Source organism: Equus quagga, chromosome 13 (assembly GCF_021613505.1).
Source record: "Equus quagga isolate Etosha38 chromosome 13, UCLA_HA_Equagga_1.0, whole genome shotgun sequence".
NCBI classification, from domain to species: domain Eukaryota; kingdom Metazoa; phylum Chordata; class Mammalia; order Perissodactyla; family Equidae; genus Equus; species Equus quagga.
In genome coordinates, this window is record NC_060279.1 from 38,756,702 (window position 1) to 38,776,850 (window position 20,149).

A 20,149-nucleotide genomic window follows, 5' to 3' on the forward strand; every position below is an offset into this window, starting at 1 on the left:
TGTGGAGGACCATAGAATGATGGCTCTTCAGAGAAGAAGGCACCTCGGCACATCTAATCCATCCCCTCATTCCTCAGAGGAGGAAACTGAGCCCCAGAGGGGAGCTTAGTCACCTAGGGTCACACAGTAAGTGGCAGTGATTGATTCACCACACAAGCATTTATGGAACATCTATTATGTTCTAAGATCTGGGCTGGGCACTGGAGATAGCCCAGGGAACAAGAAAGACACAGGCCCTGTCCCTTTGGAGCTCCAACCCTTACTGGGGGGTCCCAATCCAGGTTACAATTTAGAACCAGCTTTGGAGCTTTAAGAAAAATCCCTATGCCAGGGCTGCATGCCCAGAGATTCACATTTGCTTGGTTTGGGTGGGCCCAGGCATGGGTATTTTAACAAGCTCTCCAAGTGATTGTAATGTGTAGCCAGGTTGAGAACCTTTGCTCTGGGGGGAGAGACAGACAAAAACCAAGTAAACACGAATAGATACATAACTGAGATTTGTGATTTGTAGGAATGAGCAGGACGCTGAGTGAGGACACAGCAGAGTTGGGTATCTGTTATCTGCTCTAAGTCTGAAAGGAGTGAGGCTACTTTTAGAGAACTGTGGTTCCAGGGGCCAGAGGGGAGCAGGCATAAGGGTGTCCTCATGTGGGACAGCAATGGAATCTTCTGGAACATATTGCCTACCCTGCAGATCCACAGATCCCTGCATTGGAGCTCTATCTAGCAGAGGCTCTCAATCTGCAACCTATTACTGTCTGCCCTTTGTCCACCCCTCAGCCCACACCCTGTTTATGAATGCCCTTCAGGCCCGCCCCTCCTGTTTTTAGAGTGGTTAGTAAAGGACATTCCCTCTTATTCTCTGTATTCTTGGATCCTACCGCTAATCCCATGAGGTAGACAAAGTCAAGGCTAATGGTCCCATGATAGAGATGCAGAACCAGGTTCAGAGAAGTGGTGTGACCTGCCTAAGAGCACACAGCTAATAACTGGATGTGTGAGAGTTCAGTCTAGCTCGCCAGCCTCTCACTCCACCAGCCCATGTTGCCCCGCACCCACCCTGCACCAGGAAACTGAGACAGAAGCAGGGCACCTGAGAGGCAGGTGGTGACACAGCCGAGGACCAGCGCCTTCCTGTCAAGCGGGCAGAGCAATGTGCCCTCTCTTTAACTTGGCTGGCATGCAGTCTCGTTCCCCATCAGGGAATCAAAGGGATCTGTGACTCTTGCCTCGGTTCCTGCCCAGAGTGAACCCGGTTACTATAGTAACCTGATGCTGTTCTTTCTTAGAGGGTGGATGCTTTGCATTTGGTATTTGGAGAGTTTGGCCAGGCAGTCATGTGGCCATGACTTGGCCTGGCGGCGGCAAAAGCAGAGGGAACCCTGTGAGCAGCCTATTAGGTGTTTTCCGTGCCTACAGATGGTAGAAACCTGGGTCTGGAAACACTCTGGCTCGGCTGCCCTGGGGCAGGAGGGAGGGGAGTCTCAGCTGGGTGCTGTGCTGGGTACCCTCTCCTGTTCAGAGATCACACCTTCCTAATTAGAGCAGCCTGGACCGAAGTCGGCCCCGGAGCCGGCTGCTCCCATAGTGCCTTCTAGTTCCCCTCCAGGATCCTCATCGTGGGGGCCATGCTCAGAGCTGTCTTGTCAACCCTGAAGCCTCTGCTGGGACCTCCTTGAGAAGCCTGGGCCTTCCCTGTCTGTGAGCCCCGGTATGAGCCTAGGCTGGACTCACAGCAGGTGCTCAGTAAATGCTTGTTTCCGCTGCTTTGCCCATCCTCATGGCAGGACAGCAGGAATCTCAGCTTCACAGAAGGTTAGGGCTGGAAGGGGGCTTAGATGTCACTGAGTCCAACCCCCATTTTACAGAAAGACTGAGGCCCTATCCATTAATAATGTTGACAAAAATACTAGCTGATACGGAGCATTTACTGGGTGCCTGGCAGGATTCTGTGCACGTCGTATATCCTAATCCACTGCAGCCTCACAGAGACCGCTATGCAGCAGGTATTATTATTGTCCCCAGGTGAGGAAACTGAGGCACAGAGAGGTTCAGTAACTCACCCAAGATCACAGAGCTCGTTGGTGTTAGGATCAGGAACCAGATCCAGGCGGTCGGGCTCCAGGGCCCACACATCAACACTCCACTGCACTGTGCCAGAGCAAGGCACTGCCAGCAAACACCAGTCCATTTCTCTTCTGAATGGGGAGAGGCGTCTGTGCCAGCCCTGTGAGTTCACCCACCCAGGAAAGAAAACTGTTTCATCTCCACATCCCCCTCCAGGGCTCAGGGACCTGTTTTTAATACAAATGAGCTGTTCTTCCTCCTCATGAAACAGTTTGGGGGTGCCTTCGAGCAAGAAGGGAGCTTGGGAAGCAATTTACAGACATGGAGGCCCAGAGAGTGAACATGTCGTAGCCAGGTCTCCCGACTCCCCACCCACGACTCTCACCACACAAGCGAGGCCTCCAAAGCCGGCCCTGAGGTGGGTCAGCTGCCCCGTCCTCCCTCGGCTGCTGGGCGGTTCCTGCCCGGCCACTCTAACGGGCTCTCTGCTCCCACCAGCTCTTCGTGATCGACAATGGTGCGGACGACTGGCGGATAGCCATGACCTACGAGCGCATCCTCTACATCAGCCTGGAGATGCTGGTGTGCGCCATCCACCCCATTCCTGGCGAGTACAAGTTCTTCTGGACGGCACGCCTGGCCTTCTCCTACACACCCTCGCGGGCGGAGGCGGATGTGGACATCATCCTGTCCATCCCCATGTTCCTGCGCCTGTACCTGATCGCGCGCGTCATGCTGCTGCACAGCAAGCTCTTCACGGATGCCTCGTCCCGCAGCATCGGAGCCCTCAACAAGATCAACTTCAACACCCGCTTCGTCATGAAGACCCTCATGACCATCTGCCCCGGCACTGTGCTGCTTGTGTTCAGCATCTCACTGTGGATCATCGCTGCCTGGACCGTCCGCGTCTGCGAAAGGTATTCCCATGGGTCCCATTCTGCGCTCAATGCCGGCCATCTGAGCACGGAGCCCACGCTGGGGTGGGGGATGGGAGGAGGAGCGGGGGTGCCAGGATGTGTATGGTCCGATGGAGACGAGCATGTCCCCAAGCACCTCAAAGGAGAAAATGGCAAAGGGGAGGGCCAAGTCAGGGCTGAATATGAGCTGCAACGTGGAAACTTTGGAACCAAGGTAAGCTGGGAAAAATGAAGATATAATAGTCCTCATTTTCTGTTCTCTCTCTGTAAACCAATATATCAAAGTATTCTGGTTACTTTAACTGTTTCTCATGTACAACACTTCGCAATCTCTGTATTAATCTCTTCCTCTTGGAGATTAATGATACTCACTAGCCTTTTAAAGCCTCTGAGAAGTCCTGCAGTAATGAAACTGGTTTAATTTTGTTTAGTCCAGATTTTCTCAAAATTATTCACCCACAAACCCTTGTCATTGTACAACACTGTTGACGCCTCCCTGCTTAAAGTTTGGTCCACAGACCCAGCAGCATCAGCCTCACTGGAAACTTGTTAGAAACACAGAATCTCAGGCCTCACCCCAGACATACTGAATAGAATTTGCCTTTTAACAAGTTCACCCAGTGACTCATATGCACCTTAAAGTTTAAGAAGCACTGTGCTGGTGGAACGTACTTTGGGAAACGTTTTAGGCAGCTGGTGGCTGGGCAGTGACTCAGAGAAGCGGCTGGTGGGAGGGAAGGAGCACATGGCCCAGTAGAGATCCAGGGCTGTAACCCACAATGTCAGCCCCTCAGAACTGCCATCACCAAGACTCAAGGGTAGGACTGTTGCTCCCTCCTTCCACTTCCACCCTCAAGCTGCCCTCGGTGACTCCTCTCCCTTTCAAGCTGACCCTGAATGTTCATTTTAATCTGATTTCATGTGTGGAGACTGAACACCTAGGTTAGAAACCTGCATTCTGCCCCTAAGTAGCTCTGAGACCTTGCGCAAGTCACTTAACCTCTCTGGGCCTCACTGTCCTCATTTTAAAATGAAGATCTCTTGAGACAGAAGGAGGATGTGTTCACTAGAGACAGGTTATTTTTATTATGTTGGGAGACCTGGTCAAGCATCTGTGTAATTTACACGGATCCTGGTAGTCGCCCTTAATTCATCAACATTTATCATTGTATTGCCAAATCTTCCATGCACCAGTCCCAGCAGAGAGAAAACAAGAAAAAGAAGTCTGGAGGAGAGTTAGCCTAGAATATCTCACATGGGTGCGTTGAAGCAGCTTCCCCTCCTATTTGAGATGTCCTGTTTGCAGACATTTCTTTCAGATCCTTGGCCAGCAGACACACAGTCAAACTACGAGGGCGTTCTTCTGCAACGGGACAAGGGCCCCTAAGCATGGCAGGGTCGGTCTCTGAGAGCCAGTGCAGTGTTGGAGACGTTTCTCACGTACAAAGCCCCAGGGACACGATACCCACCTATTCAGAACCCCCCGTTCCTCAGCAGCTGACATTGCAACCTCTGCTCTCCGTAGGACCACACCTCATGATGCTCGTGAACCTTCGCTGGTGAGCAGACACTCTTTCTGCCGTGGACAAAGCATGTGCTTGGGCTTCCAGCCCCAAACCCCTCATGCTTCTCTTAACTGAGCAACATCATGCCGTTCATTTTACCTCTCTGGGCCTCAGTTTTCTCGCCTGCGAGCTGAGGATAATAATATCGACTTTACAGGATTTGTTGTTAGAGTCAAACAAGATGCTTTACGGGAACTGTACCCTGCAATGCAATGGTAGGGAAAATTAATAATAATCACGGTGATCCCTTGATAGCTCTTTGGGAATTTTGTGGCTGCCTTCTTAACATCTGAACAAAACAGTTCCTCCCAAAGGTAGACCACGCTCTTCCTGTTTTCCTTTCTGATTGGTTGAAGCCAAGTCTTCTGACAACAATCATAACTGAATTCGCATAGCCCATTAAGATGTTTGAAGTCTTCCACATCCTCAGACCAGCCCCGTTTGGCATGTATGGTCACCCCATTTTTCAGATGAGCAAATGGGCTGGACATGGAACAAAGAACTTGCTAATGAGTTTCACTATTTACTGAACCTCTCCCAAGTACAGGTGATGGTTTTTTACGGGAAAATAAGTGTGCTTCAAAGTGCACAGTTTGCAAAGTACCCTGCTGCATTTCATTTGGCATTGAACGGCCCTCCACGGCTTCCTAGCTGAGTGGGGTTACCCCAGCCCCTGGCAGAGCACCAGGCCTCTGTCCGCAGATGTGACTGACAAGCCCCAGCTGAAGTCCGCGGCAAAGGCCCAGAGAAACAACGAGCAAATCAGAAGTCCTCTTCACGTTTCCCCTTCTCTCATGAGAAGGCCCTTTGCCCATGTTAGATTCTGCTTCAATCCCACGTGACGTATAGTAAAGCCATGGTGGGGGTTTTTTGGGCACTTACCTTGTGCCGGGTCTGTGTGAGATCTCCACACATTACTCTATTTGCCCTCACTGTAGACCCGTGACAGAGCTGCCGTGACTGTCCCCATTCTGGAGTTGAGGGAACTGATATACAGTATGCGGCCCGAGGTCACCGGGCTCGGGAAGTGGAGCCAGAATTTGAACTTGATTCTTCACACCCCCCACACTGAATCCTGCACTTACGAGGAAACTGTGGCCTGGACTCTCCTGGAGACTTTCCCCATCTGGGGGTCTCAAAGCCACCGAGACTGATGCTTAAGTCCCAGTCTTGCTGTTTGGTCTGCCTCTGATGGCCGGGCTCGTAACCACTTTATCACACTGTCTTCAGGGCTGACCTCAAGCTAAGTTCAAACATATCCGAGTATAAGGGAGGCTGTGATGCTCCACCCAGATGTCCCCTCTAGGCCCAGGCTCTCATTCCCTCAGCTGGGGTTGTCGGCTGGGGCTGAATCCCTCTCCCAGAATTGCCCTGGCTAAAGGAGCTGCCTCGGCCAAGGTCAAGCCCCCTGCGCAGGGGCAGCAAGCACCCGATGACGTCACTGTAGGAGTTTAAAGGGCCAGCCTCTTTACCTCTGGCAGGACAACTCTGCAGGGCCATGAGGGGCTCCACAGCTCCCGCTGTGACTGCATATCGCTCCATCTTCTCCCTCTCCCCAGTCCTACTTCCTTCACTCCTCATGGGTTTGATCCAAGGGCAGCCCGAATAAACCTCCTGCACTCAAGTCTCAGAGTCTCAGAGACTCTTCCCCAGGAATCTGCCCAGTGGAACTGTGAAATATGCATAAGTAAGCGAAGTATACTTTTTCCTAATCAGGCAAAGCACTTCTTTTAAAAGGACCCAGCAATTTCTTTTAGAATCAAGCTTAAATGATCATTGTCTTTCCCCACTGTCAAATAATAAGTAAGATTGGCAGAGACCTTGAGACAGGAATCAGTCAACCAGACACTGGGTAGAAACTGGAAGCAGGGGCCACGTGGCGGGGAACTGAAGTGTGGGACCGCCATGGGAGGAGGACGTGGGCAAGATGACCTTGATCTCGCTCAGCCTGATCTGACAATGATTCTGTTACCTTAGATAGCAGAGAGGGTAAGTGACTTGCCCAAGGTCACATTGCAGCATGACAGGTTCTAGAAAAACTCCTGTCTGCTGATGCCCAGAGCAGGGCTTGTCCACATTCCAGGTGGCTTTATCGGCCTGGACTTATCTCTGGTTGTATACACACACTTCTGAAGTTGCTATGGAAATCCCTCTTCAGCAAGATGCATTTTAAAAGACATTTCTCATCTCTTGGGTTGGCTTTTATGTGACAATAAAGGTTTTTCACATTTCCTCCTTCCAAGGAGGGAGGGGAAATCAGTAATTACCAGAACTGCCTGCTGTTGGGAGGGCCGTGCCTGGTTGCCAGGAGGGCAGCGACAACAGCAGGCTTGTTTTCCCTGGACCCCAGGGAGGCATTACATCATGGGTTCCGAGGCCTGACAGTTGCGGCACTCGGCATTCTCCGGGATTCTCTTGGCTGCGTGCCTGCCTCCCACAGGCCTCCCGGAGCCCATCTGAGGAACCCCCTCATTAAACACTGTCACACGCCAAGCCGCCTTGCTGGTGGAGAGACCGTCTGAGGCCCCAGTCCTAACACAGCAGGTTGGGGAAGTGGGCTTTCCTGGCGCGGCCGGCTGAGCAGAGGTCTGCCGGCTCATTTGGAGCTTTATCTCCCTGGGAGGAGCGGCCAGGCCTCCCATAACATGGATAAAGCGGGCTGAAGCTCGTGATCCCAAGCCAGGTTTTGTAAATGACCTTTCAGCCGCCTGAATGGATTCCCTTTGGACTCTTCCCTTGGGGGGGCTCCAGGTTCTGCACCCCGGCTGTCTCAGGGGCTGTCTCAGGATCGCAGGCCTTCCAGCTTGGCAACAGGTCTTTGGTGGTTGTGATGTGAATTTTCATCTTTTTCTGCATATTTTAATGAGAAATTTGATTCTGGAGATCTGGCCCCTGGAACTGGAGAAAAACCATTAGTGGTCCATTCTTTCTCTCATTAAAACAGAGTCACCCTTCCCATTGTAAGGAAGATAACAAGAGCCTTCCTTTCTCCATCTTCTTCTGCCTCTGTCTCAGACACCCAGGTCTGCACCAGCCAGAAGCCAGGGAGCAAGAGCAGCTCCCTCCTCCCCCTCATCTCCTTCCCACAACCTCCTACCACCTCTGGCAGGGGGCTTCAACTCCAAGCAGGCAGCAGGGAGACAGCCGACAGGTTGAAGCACATTGCAGGGGGTTGACACAAGCCCCCAGGCAGAGCCCTTGTGAGCTGGGCAGAGCTGAGAACAGACGGGCCGAGGACTGATTCCTCACAGGCCGCTTTGGTTTGAGGTACAACCTCCAGTGTGGAACATATGCACCGTGACCCACTGGGACAATGGGAAGAAATGATCAGAACTTCTATTTGTAGTTATTTTTATCTAAAAAAATTGTTTTACTAATATTGAATATGCAGGGAGACAGTGAAATGTGTGCAGTTTATAATAAATATACATATAGCAGGGGGAGAACGCGTGCTCAAGAAACTTTTACTACTAGGGGGCCAGCCCCGTGGCCGAGTGGTTAAGTTCCTGTGCTCCACTGTGGCGGCCCAGGGTTCAGATCCTGGGCATGGACATGGCACCGCTCATTAGGCCACGCTGAGGCGGCGTCCCCACATACCACAACTAGAAGGACCCACAACTAAAATATACAACTATGTACTGGGGGATTTGGGGAGAAAAAAGCAGGGAAAAAAAAAAAGAAGATTGGCAACAGTTGTTAGCTCAGGTGCCAATCTTAAAAAAAAAATAAAAAATTAAAAAAAAAAAGAAATTTTTACTACTAGAAGTCTGTGATCTTAAAAGTTTGCAGACCACTGGTTTCGGGTATCAGAGGACTAGTTAGTGAGGATAGGAAAGTCCCCTGCCACACTGGATGAAGCCTGCTAGACTCTGGAACCCTGCCCTCTAGTGCCTGGTCTCCATAGATCACTCCTGTTCAAAGATGAATTCATGGCAGGGGCTTGGGGGGAGAGTGAGGAAGGAAGGGAGGGTGTGGAGGGAGAGATGGGATCCTACATGAGGCCTTTGAGACAGACTTGCAGCATTAAGAAAGAGGAAAATCATCCTGAAGATGCAGAAGAATGTTTAATTCTGAGAAACAAAAAGCGACACTAAAAGAGTCTTGGGCATCTCTAACGGTGCAGGAAGATGCACTCTCCACAATAGACAAGAGTGGGCAGATATGAAATGAAAATGCATAAGCATTTTCACATAAGCACAGAGTTCCAGAAAACTAAAACTGTTTTACCAAAAAGAAAATCCATACTGGGGGCAATGAATTTAAAAAAATGTGGAATGTGGAGGGCAAACTTCAAAGTTCTCTCAGAATGAAGACGACAAGAACAAAGAGATGAGAGAAGAGGGCAAACAGGACAGAATTGGAGGCTACAGAATCTAGGTTAAATCCAACAATTAGAGTTACTTTGGAGCAAGAAACCAGAACAATTTGGGTAAAAGCATAATCAAGGACATACATGAAGAAAACTTTCCCAGAATTTCTGGCTGGCTGGAGGGGTGGTGGGAGGTTAAGATCAGGCAGATCCAAGAGGCTTCCTGTTTTCCAGTTAGAATGGAGAGAGAAAGCCGCCCCTAGAAATAGCCTAAGAAATTTGTCTTTTTCAGGAAAATGCACTGAGCTATAAGGCTAAACAACCGCGGAAGCACACAGACAGCACAGAACAGGCTTTTCCTTAGAAACCCTAAGTCCCAGAAGACATTAGGGCATTACTGTCACTCACAAGAGGAAACAAAAGGAACGAAAGCTGTTCTTGGAGCTTTATGGGCTCAGAAGGTTTTCTGGGGGAGCTTGTATACCAGTTGACTAAGGGACAAATCACAATTAAGACCTTAATAATGGACCAGTGTGAAAGAAAGACAGGTGGACAGCACTGAAGCCAGGTAAACATGAAGTCTAGACTGCCTTTAACTGTGGTTACAAAATCAAATTCTAACGTCAAAGAAAAAGTGGATTCTCGGAAAAGTATTTGTGTGAAATAAACACAATAATTCCATAACTGGAGAGCTGCAAACCCTCAGATTAAAAAATTGAGAGGAGGGGGCCAGCCCTGTGGTGTAGTGGTTAAGTTTGGCAGGCTCCGCTTCGGCGATTTAACGGGTTTGGATCCCAGGCACGGATCTACACCACTTGTCAGCCATGCCGTAACGGTGACCCACATACAAAACAGAGGAAGATGGGCACAGATGTTAGCTCAGGGCAAAACTTCCTCCCTCCCCCCAAAAAAATTGAGAGGAGAAGACTAAAAAGGATTAGTGAAAGCATGCTAAATTCATCATCTTATGTAGAAGAGAATTTAACGAGCCCTATCATTCAATTTTAATAGAAGAATATGATTTAAATCATTTTTTCAACCTAAAGATAACCACAGGTAGAATTTTAAAAGTGTAATAGCATCAGCCAGGTATTATTTCACTTACTCCGTTGTGCAGCTCTGTGAGGTATGGGGACTATTACTGTCTCCATTTTGCATGTGAGGAAATTGAGGCACAGAGAGGTTAAGCAGTGTGCCTTGGGTCACAGAACCAGGGAGCGGCAGGCCTGAGACCCCAGCACCCTGCTTGAGAGCCTTGCTTTTCCCTACCCTGAGAATGTGCACTTTCCACATCCGTAGATGAGACACACAAACAACATCAGAGACAGAAAAATAAAGGAAGTAGGAAGGAAGGACTTAAAAAAGAAAGCACGAAACAAGAAGAGAGAAAACCAAATGTAAAATTTATAACAATCAACATAATTGAATTTACCTCCCCTATTAGAAGACAATGTGTTTTATTTAGATAGGATTTAAAAGCAAAATTTAATTTCATGCTGTTTACAAAAAAGTTACCTAAAACTGAAGGACCCAGAAGAAGAAATGGAGAGCAAAGATTTATTAGGTAAGTACAAAGAGCAAGTGAGTAGAAACCTTCATTTTAAACCACATTGAATTCAAAGCAAAAATCATTAAATGGTCCAAAGGAACTATTTAATATGGATAAAAATACCGTGCACAGTAAGACTGTGAACTTTTATGCAAAAATAGAGATCAAGAATCTGAATTGTTAATGTTTTAATTAACTGATAAATATTGAACTTTTTAGGCTATAAACAAATAATACATCATCTTTTTAAGCATCCATGGAATGTTCACATGTTGATCAACTTCTTGGCCACATGTTTCAAAACATCAAGAAAACTTTTCAGGCATATTCTGTAACTACAAGGCCATAAAACTTCAATTAAAAAGAAATGTTTTAGGGGAACTTTTAAAGCAATCTCCTCAATTACGAGTCGGTCAAAAGAGAATTACTCAGGGGGCCTGTCTGGTGACGTAGTGGTTAAGTTCACGCTCTACTTCGGTGGCCTGGGGTTCAGTGGTTTGGATCCTGGGCACAGACCTACACACCACTTATCAAGTCACTCTGTTGTGGTGTCCCATATAGAAAATAGAGGAAGATGGGCACCGATGTTAGCTCAGGGCCAATCTTCCTTAGCAAAAGGAGGAGGATTGGTGGCAGAGGTTAGCTCAGGGCTAATCTTCCTCACAAAAAAAAAAGAGAGAGAGAGAGAGAATTATTCAAAACTACCATTAAAGATTATTTAAAAATTGCGATGATGATTCTATATATCAAAATAAGGGTGTGACCAAAGTTGTACTCAGATGAAAAATATCCTTAAAGCCCTTCATTTTACAAAAAAAGCATGAAAATAAATTGAATTCACTAGAAGAACAAAACAAACCTCAGGAGAACAGATTACATTTATAACAAAGACAAAGACAGGAATTAATGCATTCAAAAACAGGAAAAAAAGTTTATACATCCAAAAGATATCAGCTTCTCATAAAGCTAATCAAGAAAAAAGTTAGAAAACACAAACAAAATTAAAAATGTTAAGGGGGGAATAACTAGTGATTCTGAGGATGTTTTAATAAATAAGTAAGAATAGCTTGTTTTGAAAGAGAAGACCATTGAGGGGGACTTTCTCTACTAGATATTAAAATGTATTGTAAAACTAAGGTAAAGTCCTTGGGGCATAAAATCAGTATTGACAGGTCAATGAAACCTAACGGAAAACCCTGAAATCAACCCTAGAATGTAAGAACCCAACATATGAGAAAGAAAACCAATTAGGAATCAATAGATTTATTCAATAAATGTTAGTGGGGAGATTGGATCCTTGGGTGAAAAAGTAAATTAGAACCCCTCCTGTCACCAGCCACCAAAATAAATTCCAGGTGGATTAAAGCATCGGATGTGAAAGAAGAGACCATGAAGGAGCTCCAGAAAACAAAGTGAATATTTAATCACTTCTGAGGTGGGAGAGAACTGTTGAGCATAAATCTCAGAAAGAAGAAACATGAAAGAAAAGATGGTGTATCTGATTATATCGTCCATGCAATTTTAGATTTCTGTCCTTCAAGAAATAGAAACTTATTTGAAAAGCAAATGTTACACTAGGAAAAATATTTGCAGCAAAGATGACAAGAGGTAAATCAGAAATTAGAAACGAATCAGAAAAACTCATCTCTCAGTAAAAAAAGGCTAAAACAAGAGTAAAAACAGACAACCACAGAGAAAGACAAAAAGCTAATAAAATGAAAAACAGTCATGGGGCCAGCCCAGTGTTAGAATGGTTAAGTTCACGGGTTCCCCTTTGGTGGCCCGGGGTTCGCTGGTTCAGATCCTGAGTGTGGACATGGCACCACTTGGCAAGCCATGCTGTGGCAGGCGTCCCACGTATAAAGTAGAGGAAGATGGGCATGGATGTTAGCTCAGGGCCAGTCTTCCTCAGCAAAAAAGAGGACGATTGGCAGCAGATGTTAGCTCAGGGCTAATCTTCCTCAAAAAAAAAAAACCCCAAAACAAAAAACCACATATATTCACCCTCACTAATCAAAGAACTACAAATTAAAACTACAAGGAGAATTATTTTTTCTCCTCTGGAATTGACAAAAATTTAAATAAATATAATTCAGTGCCGGGGAAAAAGTTGTTATTGGCGGTGGTAGGGTGGGTGGGTTGTTTCTCTCATACTGATGGCAAGAAGGAAAATTAGCACCACCTTTGTGGAAAACAATTTAACAGTGTGTCATGGGAACCTTTAGGAGTTTGTAACTTTAACCCGGTAATTCTCTTTCTAGGATGCTATTCTAATGGGATAGTCAGTTTGTGTCAAGATTCTTCAGCCTGCTGCTGTCTCCAGCAGTGCAGAATCAGAAACCAAGTGACTGTCCAGGATTGAAGTGGTTAAATTATAGCATATCCATATGATGGGTAGTTAGGCAACGAATAAAAAATCAACCTTTTGCACCACCAGAGGCACTCACAACTAGAATCTACAACTATGTACTGGGGGGCTTTGGGGAGAAGAATAAAAAAATAAGTTTAAAAAGAAGAAGATTGGCAACAGTTATTAGCTCAGGTGCCAATCTTTAAAAAAAAAAATCAACCTTTTGAAGACTGTAATAAGGCAGGAAGATAGTCATAATATAATATTTGAAAAAGGAGCACACAAAATAGTATGATATAGGATGTTACCAATTTGAAATATGTAGTTATCACATGCACAGAAAATGCTTGCAAAACACATATAAATATTAAGTAGTTTTCTCTGTGGGATGTTACATGTGATTTTTTTCATTACATTTTATTGTATTTTTTACAATGAGAATGCATGCCAATATATATTTGTCTATTTTTTTAATAGAAAGAAGTGGCATTTGTTTTTCTCCCTCCACAAAACCCTTCTTTCCGTCTTCCACAGGAATTCCTGTTTTATATCATCAGGGCTTGGAAAGTAATGGTGAATGGCTCCGTTTTTACCTATGTCTCCCAGAAAAGCTCGATAAAAGTTCCTTCCTGAAGGGTTCCCCTCCCGACCTAGCAGCTAGTGGCCTTAGTGGGCAGGGCAGCCGGACGACATGAGCCTAGTGCCGGAGTCCTCCTTCTCCGGGCAGGTGTGTCACGTCGAGCCCCGGTGTGGCCGCGGGCCCTAGAGCCAGTGTGCAGGCAGGTGGCCTTCTGCAGGGGAGGCTTCAGCACCGGCCCTGGGCGGGCCAGGCGCTGCGATGCGCCCCGGCGATTGCTCGGGAGCACCGGGTCAGGTCCCGAGCAAGCGCGCACGTGCGGGCGGGCCGTTCCCGCACCGCCCAGGCGGTGGAGAGGATGCTGGTGCCGGCGGGGCGCTGGGCTGGGAGCGCGAACAGGTGGCGCCGGGTGGGCGGGGTCTCCGCGGCCGGGGGCGGGCGCGGGGGAGGAGCCAGCCGACCGCGGCCGGCGCGGTAGAGTTCGGGTTCAACCCCGCGCGGTGCCGGCGGGCCCCCGGAGTGGCTTCAGGGCTGGGTTCTCTGCTCCAGGGCTGGGTCTCGCTCCTGCCTCTAGTAACGCGCCCATTCTGATTTCCTGCGTGTGTTTGCATTTTCCCCCATCCTTACTGCTTCACAGCCCGCTTTCTCTGTTTCTGATTCAACAGTTCTTTCCTCTTTCTCTTTTGCGGTATTTTTGTAGTCTTGGACGCTAAAGCTTGGAAACCATTCATTTGTGACTAGTTTCTTCATACTTTTATCTATATTAAATAATAACATGTTCCTTATATAATTAATGGTGACACATCTTAGGAGAATCAAGAAGTGGGGAAATGAGGAAAATTTCGGTAAAATTCGCATTCTGAAGCACTAAGATTGGGACAGTGTGGTTGCAAAGTGAGCTCCATACTGCACTGAGAAACCATTACGTTTTTCCAGTCGAGTCAAGCCCAGAATTACTCTAGCCTGTTTGACACTAGTGGGTTTCCCTCCGCTCTTTTTGCGGGCCTCCAGGAGTTTGGCCTTCGTAGACCCAGCTGAGTGCCGGGTTCGGGTTCTTTCTCCATCTGCGAAGGATCACCCAACCTCTCTCAGCCTGGGATCCGAGAGAGAATTAAGCCGTCCAGAACTGGGCTGGAACGACCATCTTCCCCGTTCTGCCAGGGTGGCACACAGCTAGTGCCACCCTGGATGTGTGTGTAGGAGAGAAGTCGCTTGTTTCCTACCACGGATGCTTAAGGGACCAGTTGAAAAGGGCTGTACCACCGGGAGGAGACAGTGCCAAAACTCCCACAAGGGTGGGAGTCCTTGGAGGGAGCCAAGGTGAGGAAAGGGAGGGGTTCCTGTAAGCCACGTCAGCCACATCTATTTGTGGGCTGACATTGGCCGAGACAGGAAATCTGTGTTCTGTCAACTTTTCCATTTTTCAACTTTAGGGTTGTTTTGTTTGCCCCTGGGGGTCCCATTGTGTCCTGCATCTCCTGTGCAGGCACCTGCCAATGAGGGACTGGACCCTCACCCCCAGGCCTTCTCCGAGTATTCGGTGGCCTAGGATGAGTCGCGTGTGAACTTGTCACCACACTGTGCTCTCCACTCCCTCCACTGTGGGCACGGCCCGCCACCCAGGCTGCTGTGGAGCCCTGGGCTCCGCTCTGACAGCACAGCTGCGGGAGGATTTTCCACTTGATTTTCTCCTTCGATTTAATACAGACCCTCCCCTCCGTCCCCACCCCCCCCCCCCCCCCCGTCCGCCCAGGGAGATACAAGTCTCCTAACACTTGCCCCCAGGCCCCTAGAAGCTGAGCATGAGCAAGAAGAGCATGCTGTACTCTAAATGCCACCTCGCTGAGTACCCCCCCACTCCCCTCTGTCCACTGCCTAAGAGTTTACGGGCAACCCCAGTCTCCTGGTGGCTTGGGAACAGTGGCCCTGGGAACCCACCAGCCCTAACAAACCTGGTCCTGCTGTTCTCCCAAGAGGCTCATGGGAGCTGCCTGCTCACAAAGCCCCTGCAGGCGGGCCCAGACAGACCCAGACATGCCGAGACGGGCCAGATGGGCTCTGACACCCCCACAATGGAGGGGACACAAAGCCTAGCCAGTAAAGCTCCTTCTGAAAATTTTAAACATGTTTCAGCAGAGCCAACACACACCAGCAGTAGCTCGTGCGGTGGATACAGCCTGAACTTAGAGTTAAAAGGCAGTCTGGCTCCTGGTTCCACCATGTGTCTTGCACATGTGCATATACTGGCCAGAGTCACGTGGCCTGTCTTGAGCATGCTCTAGGACGGGGAACTGACCATTCTAAAAGGCCATCCCATCCGTTTGCAGACAGCTCTGATTTAGATGTATCTTCCTCGGATTGGCTAAAATTTAACTCCTTATAGTTTCTGTCTTGGGTCCTAACTGTTTTCTGTGTCCACACCAAAGAAGTTCAAGTAGCGTAGGCTGGTGATTAAACCATTGCCATCTAGGCAGATGTGGGCTTGGGGCCTCGCTCATGCGCCCACCTGCAGGTGACCTGGGGCGAGCTAGCCTCAGGACATCAGGAAAATGGGGCAGTTCACAGAGGCCCTCAGCACAGGGGTGAGGCAGTGAGCACACGGCGAGCACCCAGCGGGGTCGGCTGGGCTGCCCTCTTCCACTGAAGCCCCTTAAGTATCTGAGAACAGGTTTCATCTTCTCCAGTTGCTGGTCTCTGATCCCTCCCACAAGTCCTCACAGGACACTGTCCTGACCTGACTCCATTCTCCTGCTCATGCTCCTCGCTGGTCATCAACGTCCCCATGACGTGGAGGCCACAGACTCAACATGCACCCCTAGTGTTAGACAGCCCCCCGCTTTCTCCACATCGTTCTCCCTTTAATGCCGCTTGAGAGTGGCCACAGGAAGGGCAAGGGGCACTCAGAACAGGCACGATGGCCTGGGAGTGGGGGAGTGAGACGCAGGGCGCATCTCTGTCCAGCTTTGGCTCTGTTGACAGCCCCATCGCACAGCCCATGCTCTGTTGGTGACCCTGCCTCCACACAACTGCAAAGGCCCCGTGTAGCCTGCGCCTGTAGGCAGTGACTGGCTCCCCACCCGACGTGGCCTGCTGCCTGACAGGAGCCACAGCTGAGGTTAACGCCAGAAGGGTGCTTCAGCCATGTGGGGAGCGGGTACGACTCTGAGTGTCAAGAGGCTCGTGTCCTGCTCCGAGCTTTAGCAGGGGGCTGGCCTGGACTCCATTTCTCTGCCTCAGTTTTCCTGCTGATGCAAGCAGTGGTTGATCGGGTCCTTGCAGACCTTTAAACAGGGGTTGCCCAAGCACCAAGGGGTGAGATCGCCTCTGCTGCTCTCTGGACCCACCCATACCGTCCCTCCCCATCCGCTTCTGCTCCACCGGGGTCGGCTTCCTTTAGCTGGACTTTCTCCATCCTCTGCCATTTCCGTTCCTCACGCCTGCCCCCAGAAAAGGCATCCACTCTCTCAAGGATGCTTCCACGCCTCCTAAGTCGAAACGTTAAGCCCCGGAGCGGTACTGCTCAATTACGGGTAGCCTGTGGCATAAGAATAACATTATTAATGGTTATTGAGCCCTCCGCTTCACCAGGCACTGTTAGGACTCAAATATACCTTAGGGAATAGAACACACATGATTGTTTCCCTCATGGGGCTTATAGTCCACTGGGGAAGACCAATCATAAATCAAGAAACAAGTAAGTATGTAATATCAAATCTATGAAATATGCCGTGAAACAGTTAAAAAACAAAGTTGCAATGATTTTTTAAAGAGTAATGGAGAGGGCGCCTACCCAGCTGGGACCTACTTGGAAGGTCTCTGTAGAGAGGTTACATTTCAGCTGAGACCTGAAGGATGAGAGGAAAAGCCATTTACACACTAAGGGGGTGGGCTTTCCAAGGAGAGGGAACGGCACGTACAAAGGCCCTGAGCTGGCGAAGAGCGTGGTGCGGGGAGTCACTGGAAGGAGAGTGGAATGAACGGGCATGTGACAGTGGCAGGACCTGAGCTACAGAGGGGGCAGGAGGCCGATGGGGGGGGTGCTGGGGGTCATGTTAAGGGGCTGAAGCCAAGTGCAATGGGAAGCCTCTGAGGAATTTTAAATAGAGAGAGTAACACAATCTGGTTCCCTCTAAGGATATTCCTCTGGCGTCTTCATGGAGAATGAACTGGAAGTGGGCAAGACAACTACCAGGAGGATGAGTTAGGGGACCCATTGCAGCAGGCCAGGCAAGAGAAAATGGTAACTTAGAAGGGTGGTGGCACAGTGTAGAGTTCTTGAATGTGTACCAGGCTAACAGTTTTATGAGCATGTTCTCATGCACTGATGCCTCATGCATCAAGTCTGTGTTTAAATTCATCTTGCAGGCCTTAATTTCTCTCTGCTTCTCTGTCATTGTCTTCTTTTTCTCAGGAACTTTATCAATTAGTATTAGTTTTTGGCTGCGACTGACAGGAAACCCAAAATAACAGTAGCTTAAACAAAATAGAAGTTTCTTTTGTTATGCAAAAGAAGACTGGAAAAGGCTCTGTTTGAAGCAGGTATAGTGCTCAATGGCATCAGAGACCCAGTGTCCTTCTCCCTTGTTGTCCTGCCAGCGTTAGTACATGGTTTCTTCCTCATAGTTCAAGAAGGCTGCTGGAGCTCCAGCCGCCCCATCTACCTTCTAGCCAGCAGGAGGGAGGAAGGGACAAAATAAGGTTTGCTCTTTCTCTATAAAGACATTTCCTGGAAGTAACACACGTCATTTCCATTCGCATCTATTGGTCATTCACATGGCTGGAAAAATGTAGTCTTTATTACTGGTAGCCATTGCTCAGTCCTGGGTTCTCTTACTAGTGAAGAAGGGGAGAAGGGCTTTGGGCCATAAACATCTCTTGGCTCAAAACCATTCACTGTCCTCGTACCAAACACACCTCCTTTCAGCCGTGTGGTTCTTGTTTTATGACGTCTCTCAAATTCATCTCTTCTTGCTCCTTCACTGATACGGATCCCTGTCCTCTTACACCGGGTTACAGAAATAGCTTCTCTGGCTTCAAATTGTACTGCTGCTAGATACCTTCTCTTACCTCTGCAGCCCTTCAATCGCTCTCTCCAGAAGATGAAGGCCATATTCCTTGCTTTCATGTCCAAGACCCTCTGTAGTCCAACCCCAGTCAAACCATGCTAAAACCAGTTTGTTCCATTTCAGTTACCTTAACAATGATTGTCATGACACCTCCCATTTCTAAATGCAAGATTCTCTTGCCCACAAAATTGTAAGCAGTGGCACCTGAAGTCGGAAAACCCAGGCTCACAGCCTAGCTTAATAATGGACCAGCTGTGTGACCTTGGGCAAGTCACTTACCCTCTCTTAACTAAGACAACTGCCCATGACTGTAGCTGGTTCTTGACAAATACTTCTCCTTTCCTGGGCCTCATTCTTCTGATCTGGGGGTTGGAGATATAAGCCTGTCTTACCTACTTCCTAGGTGGGTTATGAGAGTCAAACAAGAGAAGGCATGAAAAGCCAGGAAAACCATAAAATACAGGACTCATGCTCTTCTGCTTCTCCCAATGGCCCTAATAAGTGGGCAGGCAGGACAGGGTCCGGAGTGAGGCTTGGGGATTTGTCCTGCCTCCTGACTCGCAGGGCAGTGGCAGCCTGGGATCCTGGGTCCTCACTGCCTGCTGCAGGCTCTCGGGGAGTTTGTTAAACTGGGGAGTTGACTCAGGGGACTGTTGGGGGCCAAAGGAGAAAGGGCATAATGCACAAAGCAAAACCAGGTTTTCTTTCAGTTTGGGCTAGGAGGTCATTTTATAATTTATTTGAGGGCATGCTGTCTGGTACCCACACAGAAGCTGTGACTGGTGCTATGGAAAAACAGCGATTTTTGGTGGGTAGCCACTTCCCGTGAGTGGGTGCAGGTAGAAACAGCCCGTCGTCCTGGCGTGCCACAATGTCAGTTTTGGGGGCGGGAGGGTGGGCGAGGCTGGAGAGTGGCTAGACCTGTTCTGAGAAAGTATATGTCAAAATTAATAAAGAAAACAGCTATATCGTCAAACTTCCAGCGTTAAGGAAATGTGAATATCGTTAGCTGGCTGGGAACTTTATAATTATTTCGTCAAGTTTAACATGTGAAATTGCTCCCACTTAGTTACCAGCATTCTTAATCTGTTTTGTTCTTGTTTATAATTTAAACAGTGGATTTTACTTAGGGAATAAATGTGTCTTGAAGCTTTTCATTATTTCAGAAATTAGACTAGACCCTCTTGAAGTTGCCAGACTGTCATTGTGGCCAAATTAGGCGATGCCCGCGGGGGCTGGTGACGCCCCAAGCCGGGCTCTCGGAAGCCTGGTTCGGGATGACCTCGAGCCTGAGGAAAGAGCCATGGTTCATTACGTGCTTCCTGCATACGTCATCCCATTTGACCCTCGCCATAATCTTTGTAGTGTTGTCTGCATTTCACGGATGGAACAACTGAGGCCAAGGGCAGTGGGGGACCCCACCCACCCTTGTGTGAGGTTCTTGTTGAATTGCCTCTCGCCCAGCAGATGGTGAGTCTGTAAGAGAATGTTTTGTAGAGTGCCTAGCACTGTAGGACGTTAGTAATTATTTTTTGAGTGAATAAAGAACACTGTCTTAAAGTTCACACCTTTGCAGTCTCCCCTCTGGCCCAGCACTCTGAGAGGGGGCAAGGCAGGACTGAGTTCCCCATTTCAGAGATTAGGGAGTGGAGGCTCTGAGAGGGAAGCGAGGCAGAATCCCACTGCTGGCCCAGGGCTCTGCTCTGGAGAGGGCAAGGCCTCCACGGCAGCATTCCCATGGGAGCTCCT

At 48.6% G+C, this 20,149-nt stretch overlaps 1 protein-coding gene across 2 annotated transcripts in view; it reads left to right on the forward strand.

The window, feature by feature from the left end:
* Window positions 1-20,149, forward strand: part of KCNN3 (potassium calcium-activated channel subfamily N member 3) — a 158,504-nt gene that overhangs the window by 88,207 nt on the left and 50,148 nt on the right. For both annotated transcript variants that reach the window (XM_046683441.1, XM_046683442.1), the window contains exon 3: window positions 2,566-2,984. In XM_046683441.1, the coding sequence (XP_046539397.1) occupies window positions 2,566-2,984 (419 nt within the window). The remainder of the gene's footprint in view (window positions 1-2,565; window positions 2,985-20,149) is intronic.